Consider the following 17,254-nt stretch of genomic DNA (forward strand, 5'->3'; position numbering starts at 1 on the left):
CACACACACACACACACACACACACACACACATCAAAACTTACAAAACTGGAAAATCTTACTTCAAAAGAAGTCAGTATTTAATTGGTTGTCTCTGTTAAGTTGAAACACTACGTTCATGCGCAACACAACATTTCAGCTGTTGTGCGACCGCTTTCAACACACACTTGTTTGCCATGAAGAGATAGCTACAGGCAACGCAATTGAAGCAGGAGAAGTAAAACGTGCAGGTTTCCGGACCGAGCTGCAGGGCGAAATCTAATCGCCGGCAGAATGGGCAGGGTCTACCCAGTCTAGTAAAAGACCCTTTGCTCATCTTTTTTTAAATTCTTAACAGAAATTTTTTGTTTAAAGAAGTAATTATTGTTAAAAGTTATTATTACATTTTTTATGATCATTTAAATCCCCCCTTTTTGTGCTGATCCAAAAATAGGTCCAGTCCGTGACTCAAAACTGTGATCCGATCTATGAGTTTTGTGGTCCGTTGCACCCTTATTTGAGAGGGATGGGAAATTATATTGCAAGCCATTATCTATCATTGCTACATTATTAAAATGTCTGGTATAGTTACATAAGAAATTACTTGCTCCAAATATTCAGAGTTTAAAACATGGCAAACGTATTGTCAATTTTGGCAACCAAAAGCTGATGCCTGAGAGTGGCTGAATATTTTCTTCCTTTCTATTATGTGAGATGGCCTTTCTTTTAACCAACTAAATACAGCCGAACCAATGCTGCTGGACATGTGTAAAACGTACACCTACATGGTCTCTGAGGGATGCACGGTGAAATACATTCACGCTCAGTCAAAAGCTTTAATTAAAATGTATACAGAGTGATGAAATAGATAAATGAGGAAGGTGAGCAGAAGTATCTTACTTTACTCTTGATCATGATCTTGACCTCCCCTGATTCAACTATAAAGAAGCATTCAGCCTTCTCTCCCTTAGAAGAAAGAAAACAGACAACATATAAATACACGTAAAAGTATGTGTGTACTGTATGTGTATGTTGAAACATTTCATTGCTGTATTAAACCACAGCTCTATACATGTCTTACCTGTGTGATGATGCGCTCACCATCTGGGAACTGCTTCGATCCTAATACATCCACTATCTTCATCCTCTCGTTCGCCTGCACAGAAAACAAGGGGGTGAGACAGAGGTTGAGAAAAGAGAAATGTTGGGAGGAGAGAGAATTGTTTCATGGACTATGCCTGCAGATGACTACCTCCTTTAGCAGACTTCCCTCTATCAGTCCCCCCATCGGTTCCTACCGTGCTCTTGCTTTAGACCTTTCACCCTACTTCTGGGTCATTTACATTTTAAGCTTGGTGGTAGGTAGGTGACTGTTCATCAAAAACAGTGTTGTGGGGAAGTTTTGTAAAAGTGGCATGCATGTTTAAGTACATTCTTAGCCATTTGAACTAAATATACAGTTGGTAACTGAGTAAGAACAGAATTATTTCCACTATAAACTGGCTGGTGTTTTGCTGTTAGCTGGATGGCTAGCTTCACATGTGATGCTGCTGCATGACCCACTGTGTAGTCGGATTCTGAAAAAACAGCCTGGGAAGGAGAGAGGCAGGGAGAGCCAAAAACTGCCGGGAGGATTTTCCAACTAGCCCGCAACCAGTCAACTCACCTCCAGTGATTTGAGTAATGGCACTGACTCGATGAAGGACTCATACATCCTCCTCTTCTTGTAATTGTTCTTCACAATGAGTCTACGAAATGTGGCACGGTCCTAGGGAAAACAAACACGAGTAATCAAGCAGCTGCTACTCCTATGCTCGGCCACAGGGAGGCGCCGCAGCAGCATGAACTATCAGAGCAGAGTCGGGCTCCATTCATAGATTACAGGACTCCATTCTTAACATGTACTGTATTTGGTCACATAAACTGTACCTAACCTGCTAACAATGCAATCATAAGGAGACAACTAGAGGGGAAACAGTTTGAAACTGAGCTTTTAAGATGTAGAAAAGGTAGCACTTGCAGTTAGAAATTTACTGACAGAGCAAAAAAATTGTATGCTCACTGGCCTACAACTAACATTGACATTAGGTAGCCTTCCACATACACAGTTAGGCTTAAAGATTTATTGTGCCAAATTTTAATATTATGTATAAATATATGAATATGCCAAAGAATTACCATAACCATACCATTTTATTAACCATAAAAAGGTATGTGTAAAGGCTTTAGGCCGCGGTACATGTTATTGTAGGTCCAGTTTAATTTGCAACTAAATTGTATACCGTATTTGTAGTAGGGGGTCCCTGCTTGATCTCACTTTCAGGAAAGAAGTTCTTGGCCTAAAAAATGTTGAAGACCCCTGATCTAGAGAATCACACATCCCATTAAAATCTTCTTACCAGTCCCCATAGTGCCCCCTCTTGGGTGGCGACGATGGTTGCGGCGCGTGGTGTGTTGTACATGAGTGCCAGCTCGCCGAAGCTGCCTTTATTGTCATACTGACCCACCGTTATTCCCATTACAATTATGTCATACACACCCCTGTGAGATAGAGAGAGAGAGAGAGAGAGAGAGAGAGAGAGAGAGAGAGAGAGAGAGAGAGAGAGAGAGAGAGAGAGAGAGAGAGTATTAGGGAATGAGGCAAACAAAAAAAAAAACAGCCAACGGGGAAAAAAAAAAAAAAAAACTAAATAAATCAGAATGACTGATGTATTTAATAGAGCTAAGATTCCAGATTCTCTGCCACGATTTTTATGAACATGACAAAAAAAGAAATTGGCAGTACCAAACAGATTTTTTCTGGCACCTACAGCACATTGCGCATCACCACAAGCCTGTAAACATAGAGGCTTCAATGAAGAGAAGGGAGAGCACTACAGCGCTTGGGAGCGCTTCAAACCTATTTTATACAATGTCTATGTTTAAAACTCACAGAAGAAAGTAGTAGCGTTTGTGATGCAGTCACTAGTAAAATTACATGAGAATCTTTTTTATTTTATTTTTTAAAATCAAAGATATTTTAAAATTGAATCGTAAACAGGGTGATATTATAACGATTAATCGTGCAGGCCTAGTTTCCGGGCACGACCCTGTGTCAGTTTGGCAGACAGCAAATCCCTGACAGTGTTTGTGTGAGTGCACTAATGTGTATAATTTTGTGCATATTGCTATTAAAGTAGAATCTTCTCATAAGAGCGCATAACTTAACAATATCAAAAGGTGAGAGCAATTCAGTGTAGCTATGATCATTGTTGTATATCTGCATGAACAGAATCAAAACATGTTTGTCATGGTTGTATGCGTTTGTGATAGACATAGTATATTAATATTTCAGTAGAGCAGCATTGTCTCCCCCCTTCCCTCTCTTTCTCTCTCTCTCTCTCTCTCTGTATGAGGATTAAACTTGGGGAAGGTAATTTGCAGTGCAGTTATTCCTATGCAGGATTAACAAGTCATTATGTAAGAGAGCTAGTCCTCCCATTGGCCGCTTAGTGTGCTAAAACCCTCGCTGGTGTATTAGTATTGACTTAGTTTGACTGGATTACCATGACGATGGGGACATTGATCACTTGTGTCTTCGTCTAACTTAGTAAAGTTAAGTGATACCATCTATACACCGTTTAAAATACTGTGCTGCTGGCTCTTGATTAAACAGAGGAAGTACTGTAGGTGTGAAAGCAGTGACCGTTAATAAATTGTACACAATAAATCTGCTTGAGCTCAGAAGGACAGATGGAAAAGAAAGAGCCAAGATTTTGTTTATTAACCACTTTCACTGCTTGGTTAAAACAGACTCAGCCATGTTGAATCAATACCCCGAAGAAGCTCAATATATTGAGTACCTCACCTACCTGTGTGTATAAACAGGATTTTCTGTCAAGTCAACCCTTGGGCAAGGCATCTTAATAATAGCAATTATGATATTGATATTTGAAATAGTGATGACTTTTTGATGGAATATTAACATATGTAGAAATTAACTTGTGTGATTAAATCTATAGTGCGTGATTATTAAGCCCATTGGTACCACAAATCTCTCTGTATTTCTCAGTTTGGCTATGTTTACAAAATGGTGTAGTCCGACATAATTTGCATGTAGCTTACGTGATGAGCTTACGTCAACGCGGAGAAAAGAAAACAGCAGCACTCAGCTTTGGAGACAAAGTGGACATAACATTGACAAGATAATTACCTTCTAAATCTTCTAAAAGATCTAATTTTTTTTTTTTAATCCTCCGTGTCCTCCTTGATTTGACTGGATAACCGCTACTAGCAACGACATGGAGAAGGGGTGGGAGTGGTGCGCGGACACCGAAGGCTTGTGTCATGTGAATGCACCGACAGTGTTGTTGTCGTTACTTAGAATTCCTCATGGGGGGACAGAAACTACGCACTATAGCTTTAAGTTACAGCTGATTCAAACATAATTCAGACAATCAGATCTGAGTACCACAATGATCCTTTTCACATTATACACATAAACCCTCCCATTATGAATTCACCCCTGATCCCTTAGGGCTCCTGAGTAATTTCCAGTTACTTCCTGTATTCAAGGCTTCAGAATGGGATTGTTTAGGTTTGTTAGTGAAGGGTGTTCCTTACCATAGTAGCACACGGGCCAGCTGGATGCTTGGAGGGTACAGTTATACTTTTAACCTCCTTTTAGGCCTATTAAAATCGTCAAGATGTGCTATTTTTGAGTCTGTTAATGGCTAGCATTATGATACGTTAACAGGAATGCAGAGGAGATGTATACATATAGTTGAATTACATATTATAAAAATAGGACACATTAAACAATGTGGTACTCTGTCCTGTTTTCTTTCCTGCTTTTGTTTTTCATTTCAGTTCATCCCTCTTTCCCTGTGTGTGTCCATGCTCATACCCCACCCTGCTGGTGACATTAGCTAACACCTACGCTTTCCCAAGCCAGGGAAAATCCCAGGATAGCATATGACTAGGCAGGCGCACTGCTTGTAAAGGTCATCGCACATCTCTTGTACAGGGAGCCCACTCTTAAAAAGTTTGTATGCAGATTGAACGATAGCAGACAACAAGTGGAACTAACTAAACCATGGTGCTAAAATTATGGAATAAACAATGACCAGCCAAACACTGGTCTGTTTTCAGTTTGGTGGCAGAAGATAAGAACCGACATCTTGAAGTCTTTTTTCTAGTAGAAAAAGTTGTAATGGAAAGTTCTTAACTCAAAATGTGTTATAGGAAGATAAGGGGAGCCATTTTAATGTTCCAGCAACTTCGTCATTGTATTCCAGCCCGGGCTACAAAACCTGTCCTGTGAAGGCCTGTGTACACAGCAACATTTACATTAGCAATATTGGAGGAACATTACAGACAGCCTTTATAGGTGGTGTATAGATGGGCACAGACATAGACAACACCTTAAGGTGGTTGGGCGGCTGTGACTAAGAAGAGCCAATCGGAAGGTTGGCGGTCCGATCCCCGACCCCTGGAATCTACATGTCTAAGTGTTCTCGGGAAATTGCAAAATGCTTTAGATGCTGGGTGTGTGACTGATCGTTATTTTATGTACGTGAATGTTAATCTGATGAGCGTCAGTATATAAATGTGTACGAATGGGGTGGATGATGCCTTGAGTGTTTGAGACTAGAAAGCGATACATAAATACAGTCCATTTACCACAATCATAAACCGTTTAGCCCAAATCAACACAAGCCCAACTGTAAAGACCAGCAAAACGGCTGCAGTGTTGAAAATCTTTAAGGTTTTTAGTGGTCCACACCATCCACTATTATTTATTGCATCCATCCTGTAATTAAAATTACTTTTTAGAAAACTATACTTTTTAATTAATAACACTATCAGATTCAACTGTATGGGATTTTGTTTAGTAGGGCTGCACGATTATGGTCAAAACAATAATCACAATTATTTTGATCAATATTGAGATCACAACTAATTATCACAATTATTTGTTGATTTTAACCAAAACAAATTTTATAGCCCCATAGGCTATTTATAACTGCTTTCACATCCATTTTGTGCAACATTCCTCTTATGTTAAAGTTGTATGTTGTACATACATACAGCTGCAACACATGTAAATGAAAATTATCTGAAATAAATAGCCTAGGATATTTTTATTTTTGTTTTTTTAAATGTATCTCTGTGAAAGCTCCTTCACTTGTTTTCAATAAAAACTGATTAAAAGAGCTTGGGAGAGAGGGGGAGTGCTATGGACGTACTCACAGAGTGACGGCTGACTGATTATGATTGGGTCCAGCAGGCTTCGTCTCACATGCTATTACTCTACGAACTTAAGTTAGTTGCATTCAATAACTTCTTCTGTGTTTTTTGCCGTGGTCGCCGTGAGTTACCAGCGGAAACACTGGTACAAATACAGGTTTGCCCCTCCTGGTTAACAATATACAGCTGTGTTAATAACAATTAAAACTGTGGACAAATGTCAGAAGTGTGGACCGGTGTTGTCGCCGCTCTGTCTCTGTTGATGGGAACCGTGAGTGAATGGGGGCGGGGCTGCGAGTACGAGGACAGATAGTAACACAGGCACGGTTTTATAGAAGAAATGGGTCATGTAACGCAAAATTAAACCATATCGATATAAACAACATTGCTTTGTTTGTTGAGAGGCAGCGGATGCGAGGACATTAGGAGCACCGGTGCAATCTAGAGGAAAAATGTTAGTCGCACTCTAGAGCCCTGTGAGCTAACAGACACTAAGTATCAATGGTCACTGCTGTTGTCTGAAAAACAACCCAGACGGGACAAAATGTTGCATTTACTGGTAAACCTAGTGACCAACGTATGACCGACTGCTATCTGTTGTGGAATTTTCCTCACGTTACTTTGTGACTGTCTACATTTACAAACTAAGCTGCATGATGCAGAGAACAACTCAGACTGGCACATGATCAGACAGTGATTTACGGAGCGGTAGATGGGCTTTGCAAAAAAACCAGGAGCCTTCTATGAACGGAATGACACATTTATATATATATATAAAAAAAAAAAAGCCGCTTCATTACGTAAATTTGATCGTGGGAAGCCAAAATCGTGATCAGGATTAAAATGAATTGTGCAGCCCTAATGTTTAGGCGGTAATTGATGGTGTTGTATTGGTTTCAGCTGTCTCTAGTATTTTTACTCCCCTCTGTGTATAAACTATACAGGGATTTACATAACACAAGTGACTCAATTTTGTCTAGACATTTGGTGAAATAAATACATACGAATTGAACATAAAATATGCACACAGGCATCATCCTCGCCTTCGTCTTTTTTTTTTTTTTAACAGCTTTTCTGTAATTAAGCTCACAAAAACAAACTTGCAGCATCTGTGTCAACACGGGCATCTGCCTTATACCTCTCTATGACGTAGAAGTTGTCTCCATCGTCTCCCTGGTCGATGACGTGCTCCAGGGGTTGAACTCGTAATTCAAACATGGCGTCCAGCACCTCCGAGAACTGCTCCTATATGGGGGACAAGAAGGAGTATGTCATACACAGATGACGTGGAGGAAGTTGGAGCAACAGTGGAAATGTGTTTGTGAAGTCCAACTAGCAGCTCAAAATGACATCTACTGTAGCTCATGGGAGTGCTGCTCCTGAATGACGAAAGAAGGGGGGACACTTTCACCTGGTTTTACCAGTGTATGCATTTTCAGAAAAATATTGGTGGCTCTGAGGGTTGAGTCCATCCTAATGTCATAGATTTATTGTAGCAGTTAATAGACAATAAAAAACAGAAATAGGTTTTAAAAATATGAAATTCAGTTTCAGGCAAAACAAACATGGATAAATCAAATACAGCGACATCACACAGACATACCTGCCCGGCGCCTCACACCCTGGGCAACTCCAGAGTAGGACAAAGTCAAACCCCTATCTAGGAGTACGGTTCCAGAACCAAGACTGTGTGTAGAGGTAAGCCCCACCAGATCTAACTGGTAGCGCTCCACCTCCCGCACAAGTTACGGATCCTTCCCCCACAGAGAGGTGACATTCCACGTCCCCAGAGCCAGCCTCTATCGCCCGGGTCTGGTCTGTCAAAGCCCCTGAACTTCGCTGCCACCCATGTGGCAGCGCACCCAACCCCAATGGTTCCTCCGACAGGTGGTGGCCCTAGGCCAAAGGTCAACGATCGATTTTATAATGATTGCCGACGCTTTCATTTAGAGCACAAGGAGTCCCTGAAGATGTAAGCTGTGTGTACATCTCTCTTATTGTGTATTTTGTGATTTTTACCTGATCTAGTGTTTTGAAGAGTAGGATGTCTCGGCATGACTCCTGCAGTCTGCAGCGCTGTTCATCTGTTTTTGGGTGAACCACTCTGGGCTCCGAGTCCTCTTCGTCCTCGTCCGGGTTGAACGCCTCCGCGCACACTAGAGGGAAGACATGTAAACCCACTTTACACATATCGTTAACAGATCATGTGTGATTACATTGTAATTAGACAGAGGAAACAATCTAGGTAAGAATGTATTCTTGACACGTTCAGAAACTCATTAAGACACAGTAACATAAGTGTAACTGACATGAGCTTAAAAACTTAAAATTACCTTGGCAACAAGGATAAAAACAACAACAGGCAAGCCAACAGGTTTCATGCAACTCAGTGACAACCTTGTCATAAGTACACTGCCACTACATTTGTGGATGGGGAACAAGAAGTAAAGAAATGTTCATTGTTGGTCTTGACAGACTGACATTTGTTTCTTGTGATATAACAAATCATATGTCATTCGGTACCAGTCCAAATTTTTTTTGACATTACACAATCAATTTCATAAAATAACAGAACATTTATCATTATATATTCAACTGAACTACAATAAATGCTGAGCATATTAGCAGAGGTGCGTTATAATTTACTTAGACTTACAGATGATTATTGTGATTCTAAACTGAGTTACAGTAAACACAGTACGTCTGCATGTTTTTGCTTAACGATACCGATTCTGATACCTGAACTTGTGTATCGGCTGATGCAGAGTATTGATCCGAGACCAGTCGGTATATATATTTTATTATGTTTTAACAACTATATATTACTATCCCTGTATGGATGTGATATATTTCTATCTTTGTTGTTGGTCTGGCTCAGGTTAAACTCTTTGTGAAACATGAACAAACACAAACAATGAATGCCACAGAACTTTCTTTTTTTTAATCCAGTTTGACAGTCAGTTATAACAGAAAAAGAACAAACTAGAACTGCAAGCAGTTACAACGGGGTCCAAGCCTCCCTGCGCAAGTTGTCCCCAATGACCCGGGGAGCGCACGAAAGTGGAACGTTGGTGTTTTCATAGTTAGCTACACAAATTTGTTTGTGCGTAAAATGCGCAATTTTGATTCTATTAAAAACATCTTTATACAACTTTTTGTCAGGTCAGTCTGGAGATGCTATGTGCCAAGTTTTGTGCAGATCAATCAAACGGTCTAGGAGGAGTTCAAAAAAGTTGTTTTTTTTGATAATTTGCAATTTTCACAAATAAAAGTCTACGCGGAAACGAGCGTGACCTATATCACGAGATTCAGTTGGATCCAGGGAACGCGTGGATATATGTTTTTTTTAATTTTTGATGTACGGTTTGGGAGTTATAGGGCCAAACGTGTTTTTTCTGCTAATGCGCCACATAGTGGTGGCAGTGGGTCAATTTTTGCATGTGAGGTCTTTGCAGAGTTTTGAACCAGTCCTGAAAATGGCACACCGCCACCACGTACAGTTTAGGCTGCAGCGGGGGTTTTACGCGGAGAAAAATAATACTGAAGGTGGAGGAGAATCCTTAGCAAAACAATAGGGTTCCACAACACTGCGTTGTGCAGCATCCTCAGGCTTGGACCCCTAATAAACTACTTTAATGTAGATTTTCTTTAAGGCTTTATTATTTGGTATTGGATTGGTGCATGAACTCCAGTATTTCCTGATACCAATACCAGCATTTTAGGCAGTATTGGAGGCGATAACAATACTGGTATCTGTATTGGAACATCTCTATATTGTACAACACAAAATGAGGTGATGGCCTGCAGGAGATAGGGGACATCATTACTGCAGGACACAGAGGAGCCCCGAAGTGAGGAAATGTCACACGCACAGTGACATGTTTTCCCACACTGCATGACAAACCCTGACAAGGTCATTTTCAAATTGTCACTATGTATCTGTGTTTCCTCCAACTATGTAGAGAGACACTCCACTTCTTACATGACATTTTCACAAAACACATGGATGTCTGCAGGAGTGCGTGTGCAATCATGAGTGTAACGTCTTATCTCTCAGCAATGTGACCTCTGGAGCGACAGCGTGTTACCCCCTTTAGTTCAGCTTTTTTGAAATGGTAGATACAATGGACCCAGCTAAAAACAGTTAAATTGTGAGCCTGTGATGCAACTAAGCTGTAGCAACAACAAGACACAACCCCAAAAACACAAGGGTTTCATTAACATGAACCCACAGGTGTTTGTATCAATAATCGGCTCTGTATGTTATTCCTTTATGTCATTGAAAATAAGATAATACAGGCAGTGTTCTTGGCAGCGCCCGGGATAGAATCAGACCTGAAGCCCTTTGCTGGGTGTCACCCCCACTTTGATCTCTATAGGCCCTCTTTAATAAAATGAAAAAAGCCCCCCCAAAAAAAGACAGGTCCATCATAGCTGAAGCTAAGTTGTCGGAATCAGAGGAGTTTTGTTTCCCCCATGCTGCGAAAACCTCTGTCTATCCCTGGCAGGAGGACAGGAAACAAAAAGACTAGCCAATAAACACACTACTTGTGTATTATTTACAAGATCCCTTCTACCAGGTCAGATTAAAATCTAATGCACATATGCAATCAAGTCATCATTTTCACCCTGCTTTAAGCCAAAAACAATTAAATTGTAGATGGGATTGTGGCCTTATGTTTTGTTCCACTTTCCCATCTACAAATTCAGTTACTTCTTTTCTACATTTCTTAAAATGCTTTTAGAGAGGAGCAAACATGTGCCAGGTGTAAAGTTATTTTGTGAATACACATCTCTACCCTGAATGACTGGCAAAGTAACCAAGTAAAGGCATACTACTGAATACATATGTGATCACTGGAAAATAACTAAAATTGAATACAGAATGTAAGCAATACAAAAGACAGTCTTCCTATGATGAAATCTCTAGTTCACATGATAAACAAGCTGATTAACTGATGCCTTTTTTTTTTACAATAGAAAATGTATTTTTTGAAATTTTTTGATTTTAAAAGTCACTGAAGGTTGGGTCAGATATAATGGGCAACACTGACGTGCAAATTGTTCTCTTGTTGCACTCTACTGTACACTTAGTGACCAGAAAAACAGAAACGCCTAATCAATGTAATTCAATACAATAAGCAGCCCAGCATTAACTACTAACTCACTTTAAAGAGAACCTCAACAACCTCTTTGACCAGCAGAGGTGTAACCTCTCACCTTGCTGCAGTGATGTAAAAGTGTACTCCAGGACCCTGTGACATCACTGTAGGGTGTTGTTACAGGTAAAACAAAGTGCACTTAACCCCACCCACTGTGGTCTGAAGACTTTCAAACAGAGAGGGCAACGAAACATTGTTTCTCAGCCTGGTGTAAAGCTGCTCCTTAAAAATTCAGTTTTTGTTACTACTGTTTTTTGTTGTTTCTACCCACAGGCCATCTCTCTGATGAACAGCTGACTTCTGACCCACAGTGTCAGGCTCAGTTCTGGTCAATAACACTGTAACACGGTCTCTACAGCACCTGTATCATTCCCACTCTCACATCTCACTTATTATTATTTATTCATCATTCTCATTTTCTCACAGTTCATATGTTCATACTGTTCATACTGTTCATATTGTAATATAATAACATAATACTATTTTAACCCAGTACCCTTGCACTACGCACATTTAAATAATTGTATTTCACTGCACTCATGCCTCTATCTTGTTTCTGTTTAGAGTATGTATATATTGTGTATATATTAGTGTGTATATTTCTGTTTTGGTTGATATGTATGTGTAAGCACAGTGTGAGCAATGCTCCAAAGACAAATTCCTCGTATGTGTCCTCATACCTGGCGAATAAAGCTGATTCTGATTCTGATTCTGATTCTGATTAATACTGCTTTAAATTGGTGATTCAATACTTTATAGTTAGTGATGTTGCCACATTTAGTAAATTCATTTAAAAAAGTTGTTTATAATATTTGACCACCTTTTTTACAACTACGGACGAGTAAAACATTTAGAAACATCTTAGAGAATGATGTAATCCAGTACAGTCCCACTACAAACTTGTTGAATGAGCAACTCTATGACAACACAAATTAGTACTAAGCTTCTCAAAGATGATATGCAGATTTATAGAACTTGTTGTCTTGGATTGCATTATAATATACTAGGGTCTGTCTGTTTCTGTGTTATTGGGAACTCTTGTCCAACACATTCAAACAATTATCGATGGAACATAAAAACATAAACTACATGTGTCCAGGAAAGCATGGCACATCCCATGAAACATTTTTCTCTCTTCTGTATAAAATGAGTCATGATAAAGGTGTAGATTTTTTCTCCGCTGAGAAAACAATACAAAACTCCTGCAAAAGAAAACTATGTACAATACAAACTGAAAAAGTGCAGAATGTCTTACAACATTACCACTACAAAGAAGTCTACTCCACTTTGATTACTCCCATCATTAAAAGGAAAGTACTCTATACAACAGAGGTCCGTTGCAGAAAGCATGTTTAGTGAAAACTCTGAGTTTGTTAACCCTGAGATGAGGGAAACTTTGGGTTTTCTGTTTCAGAAAGGGAGGTTAACCAAACCTGAGAGAGAGGGGCAACTCCAGTTTGTTTCAGAAAGAGACTAACTTAACCTCAGAGTCAGTTACTATGGTAACTGAGTCTATGAACCTAACCTGGTTTTCTTCAAGAAACCTTGAGTTTCTCTCAGTCTCCTACCCCTGAAACAGTGCTCTTTTATTTCCTCATTCATTTTAGCACATTTTAGCACCGTTTGTTATATGCATGAATAAAAAAAAAAAACAGGGTTGGTTCATTAACTCTTTTAGGCAGCATATATGTTTTTTTTCTTAAAACATTTCTTTTTGTTGATGATCCCGTGGACGAAGAAGCTGTAAGACTTCGCAGGGAGTTAAACATACTGTATGTCGGGAGATGATATTGAGGCCCCGACTCTAACCCCGACCACCCTCTCCACCCTACACTGGTCCAACAGAGGAGCACCTTCTCTTAGAGGCTCCGACAGCTTCGATGACGCACAGACCGCTACAGGAAATCATTCCTACCACAGGCAATAAAACCTTTTAACACGTCATCATTGGGTGCTAGATAGGACTCTTTGACACAACAATACAGCACTAAGTGCACCTTACATAGAGATTGGCATGGGATACTTTCCATAAAATCATCTCTCAATGCAAATCAAACCGGCTATTAGTCTAACTGAAATAAAACCATGCCAATCTCTATGTATGATGAAGGGTATGTGATGATGTGGGGCTATTTAAATTCAAAAGGCCAAGGGAACTTTATCAGGATACACAGTATCCTGGATCCATGAAATAACTGGCCTTTAATAATAAAAATCTGCCTGCCTCTATGGGAATTTAACATAGTGGTATGTATACTTATGCCCTCTGTATTTTAAGGAAGAACATTTATTTATTTATTTACAATACATTATTCATTCACAAAGAAAATTGGTGTCCATAAAGGTTGGATTTTACCTCATCTTTTAATTAAGGCATAAAGATAAATTTCCAAAACATGATTTTTTTATTCCTCATTTTAGTCAATTTAAGTATGGGCATGTAAACTTATGAGCACCACTGTATCTATCTATAGATGTATTTTAATTTCCAGATAATTACCTATTTGAGCTGTATCCCAGTTTATCAGTTATGTAGCCTACATAACCTTATCCGTCCTCACATCACATGCACGTTTATTTGCAAACAGCAGTTTTCTTTACGACATTGATGATGCGGAGCATATTAGTAAAGCCACTGTAAGCTATAGCAAAGCGCAGTCAGAAGAATGGGACTCGCTCTCAAATATTTTTGTAGTGTTCCCTAGACACAAACCAGTAAGAGCCATTGAAAAGGAGTTCCACAGTATTGCAGGTGAATGAGGTAAACCCTTTAAAATAAAAAAAATATGAATTAGAAATCTGTTCATGACGATGCTGCAGCCTCAGAATGGGATTAGTAAGCCTAGGACCTTTTCGCCCGCAGGATTTCACCCAAGTGAAATAGATTATAGGTTCAATACCATTTCACCAGTAATATTATACTTATGATTAAACATGATATTAATACACTTTATTGGAACTTACACATTTACTCTAGCAGCAATTGTATCCCATGCAAATTCTCTCTCTTCTGCTGTGTTACTTTTTTAAAAGTAAATATATGTTCAAACTTGCTGTATGTGTGTATAAGTATTTCCACCGACCAGTTTTGTTTGTGGTTGTTACAATGGTGAATCACAGCATCATGGCTCCATTCATGCTGCCTTTTTATTGTGGTGGTGCACGCGCTTCACTGAGTGAACCTATTCTGAGATGATTTAACAGACTCAAATCAGCTGTTCTGGACCCAAAAACTCCCATCTCAGGGTAAATCAACTCAGAGCTCAGGGTTAGACTCAGAGTTTGTTAAACCTCCTTCCTGAAACGGGTAAATAGGACAACAGTACAACAAAGTTGACAACTTATACAAATTAACACACCCATTCTCCACAAAGAAGCTTTATGACGTGGCGGTATACAGTAGACTGCAGGGTTAACAGTGACAGTCGGACAGCAGTAAAGATAAACATCAGCGGACACACCCACAGCTTAATCAATGTGCAAAGCTCTGTGACGGCTGACGACATTCAATTACTCATGTGTAAACACTAGACGGGTACAACGAAGCGTGAGAAAACGAGAGAGAGAGAGAGAGAGAGAGAGAGAGAGACACACAAAACATACTGAAGTGGTGCTTCTTAGTACTGTGTTTTAAAATTATGACCTACGCGAATACACTCATTACCAAAACATCAACAACAGACACACAAATTTGTAAGTCTACCAGTTGGCCTCAACATGGATGACACACAATAACGCAGACACTGAGACACATTGGCAGTGATGTGTGCAATGTTGTCCCTGAAGTGGGTTACACTTAAAGGGACATGACGTCAAACATATGCATATACACAGACATTCTGGCACGCGCACACGCACGCACAGACACACACAGACCTTACCTGACACTCTCCTGTTGAATCTGCTGGGTGGTGGAGCTGTGGAAGGAGAAGAGAGAGAGGTGAAATTAACATTGTTTTTACATGACATTTAATACGATTTTGTGATTGCTTTGAAATCCTCATTACCATGATCTGCTCTGAACAGACGGTGTTCATAACAATAACTGAAGCAAAAGAAGATTTAGAAAAGGGAAAAGGCAGACTCAGAATCAGAGTGAACATTGAAGAGAGAAATATAGATACAGTCAAACAGTTAAAGGCAAGAAGAGGTGAAGAGAAAGTAGGACAAGCATAAAGATATAGATGTGGGAAAAAACTGAGACAGAGCGTAACTACAAAAAAACACACGCACGCACGCACTTTACCTCTAACAAACTAAGCAGCAATAACCACACAATGATTTCCTGAAGCCAGACAGATATTAATGGAATAACAAATAACTTAACAAGAGCCCTCATAGCTACGTGTTTAGAAGTTAAATATTCATGAGAAATTATGCATTTGAAGACAGAAAGGATGAAAAGGTTATGGCAGTTATGTTGGTATTAAATCTGTTACAATGTGGCTTAATTACACCATGTTCTAACAGCTCCCACTACATATGATCAATTAGTCTGTCTGAACCAGCAACACATTTCTTTCCCCAAATACTGAGGTGCCCTATCTTTAATTGCGAAGCCTGTGTCATGGAATCCGAGAGGTTTTCCGTTTGTTTATGTTTTGACTTGACAAGCAGACTTGTCTGTGCCAGTGTAGCCAGCTGGATACACAGATGCTGTTGGGCCACTGTTAACGTTCTGAGCCACCGGGATGATGCATCTGACGTTCCAGATTTAAAACTCAGGGACTCAGCAGGCACCTGCCCAACTAACAAAAGTAGCTGACCCTGACCTCTGACCCCCCTGTAGATCTCTTTATTACAAACAGAATTTTGCTGCTGCTCTTTCAGACCTTGCATCTACGCATCACTGAAGCGCTATTAATATGACGTTGAATTAAACCCATTGAGTGAGACATTGTGATTATACAACAGTTCACAACAAAATAAAAGTCATAATCAAACTGTATTCATTTTGTTGGGCAATTCACGCTCAAAATTAAAAAACAAAACAAAAAAAACAGAGATGATTTCTAGTCCTTCCCCGTTTAGTCAGCCAGTCAACTTAAGCTAACATTAGCTTTGTAGACATTGTGGGATTTCACAAACTAAATAATTACCGCAAATGTAAACACCGAACTGCTTTACTAGCTCTATCCTGTTATTACTAAGATATCTGCTGAAAATATATAGTTTTTTCCATCGACAGATTTAGCTTCTGTATGTCTGCTTAAAATACCATCTGGCAGTTATTTCTAAGATAATGCCAAGTCACAGGCACAGTTGATCCAAACATTTCCAATGAATTACGTACATGAATACAAATGTTTTGAAACATTTTGAAAGTTTTTTATTTAACTCCATAATGTTGACACAGAAATGGCAGGGCAATATTTTGAGTTTTGCACCAGCTATGTTCAAATGGCTCTGGGTGTGCCGTCATGCAGATTTGAGCAAGTTCTAAATGTCTAGTTGACTAGTTGCATCATTGAAAAATTAAATATCTTTCCTGACAAAAGATCATAGCTAATCACACTGTTTACCTTGTTCGGGACACACCTATTGTGCCAGTGAATCAATGAGTTTCTTATTAGTAATCACATATAATTCAAGATAATCTTTGTAAGTGTTGGCCCATTAGCCTCTTACATTAGGCCAGATAAGTTCAATAATTATGGCACTTCAAAATATGAGAGATGCTTATATTAGCCAGGCAAGAATTGCATATAGCCTAAATCTATCAACCTGTTATGAAAGTAATGGTTCTCTAAAGATATGCAGAATCCATTCTATGTAAAGAGGGATCAGGATAGGCCCATATTATGCTTATTTTCAGGTTCATCATTGTATTTTGAGGTTGTACCAGAATGGGTTTACATGATTTCATTTTCAAAAAACACCATATTT

The 17,254-nt window shown here is 39.4% G+C and overlaps 1 protein-coding gene across 5 annotated transcripts in view; it reads right to left on the bottom strand.

Annotated features, from left to right (window-relative positions):
• Window positions 1–17,254, bottom strand: part of prkar2aa (protein kinase, cAMP-dependent, regulatory, type II, alpha A) — a 49,577-nt gene that overhangs the window by 2,737 nt on the left and 29,586 nt on the right. For all 5 annotated transcript variants that reach the window (XM_032520972.1, XM_032520973.1, XM_032520971.1 and 2 more), the window contains exons 3-9: window positions 15,250–15,285; window positions 8,226–8,362; window positions 7,345–7,451; window positions 2,378–2,519; window positions 1,645–1,746; window positions 1,060–1,134; window positions 879–944 (exon numbers count right to left, since the gene is read on the bottom strand). In XM_032520972.1, the coding sequence (XP_032376863.1) occupies window positions 879–944; window positions 1,060–1,134; window positions 1,645–1,746; window positions 2,378–2,519; window positions 7,345–7,451; window positions 8,226–8,362; window positions 15,250–15,285 (665 nt within the window). The remainder of the gene's footprint in view (window positions 1–878; window positions 945–1,059; window positions 1,135–1,644; window positions 1,747–2,377; window positions 2,520–7,344; window positions 7,452–8,225; window positions 8,363–15,249; window positions 15,286–17,254) is intronic.

The sequence above is a fragment of the Etheostoma spectabile genome, chromosome 7 (genome assembly GCF_008692095.1).
Source record: "Etheostoma spectabile isolate EspeVRDwgs_2016 chromosome 7, UIUC_Espe_1.0, whole genome shotgun sequence".
Classification (NCBI taxonomy): Eukaryota; Metazoa; Chordata; class Actinopteri; order Perciformes; family Percidae; genus Etheostoma; species Etheostoma spectabile.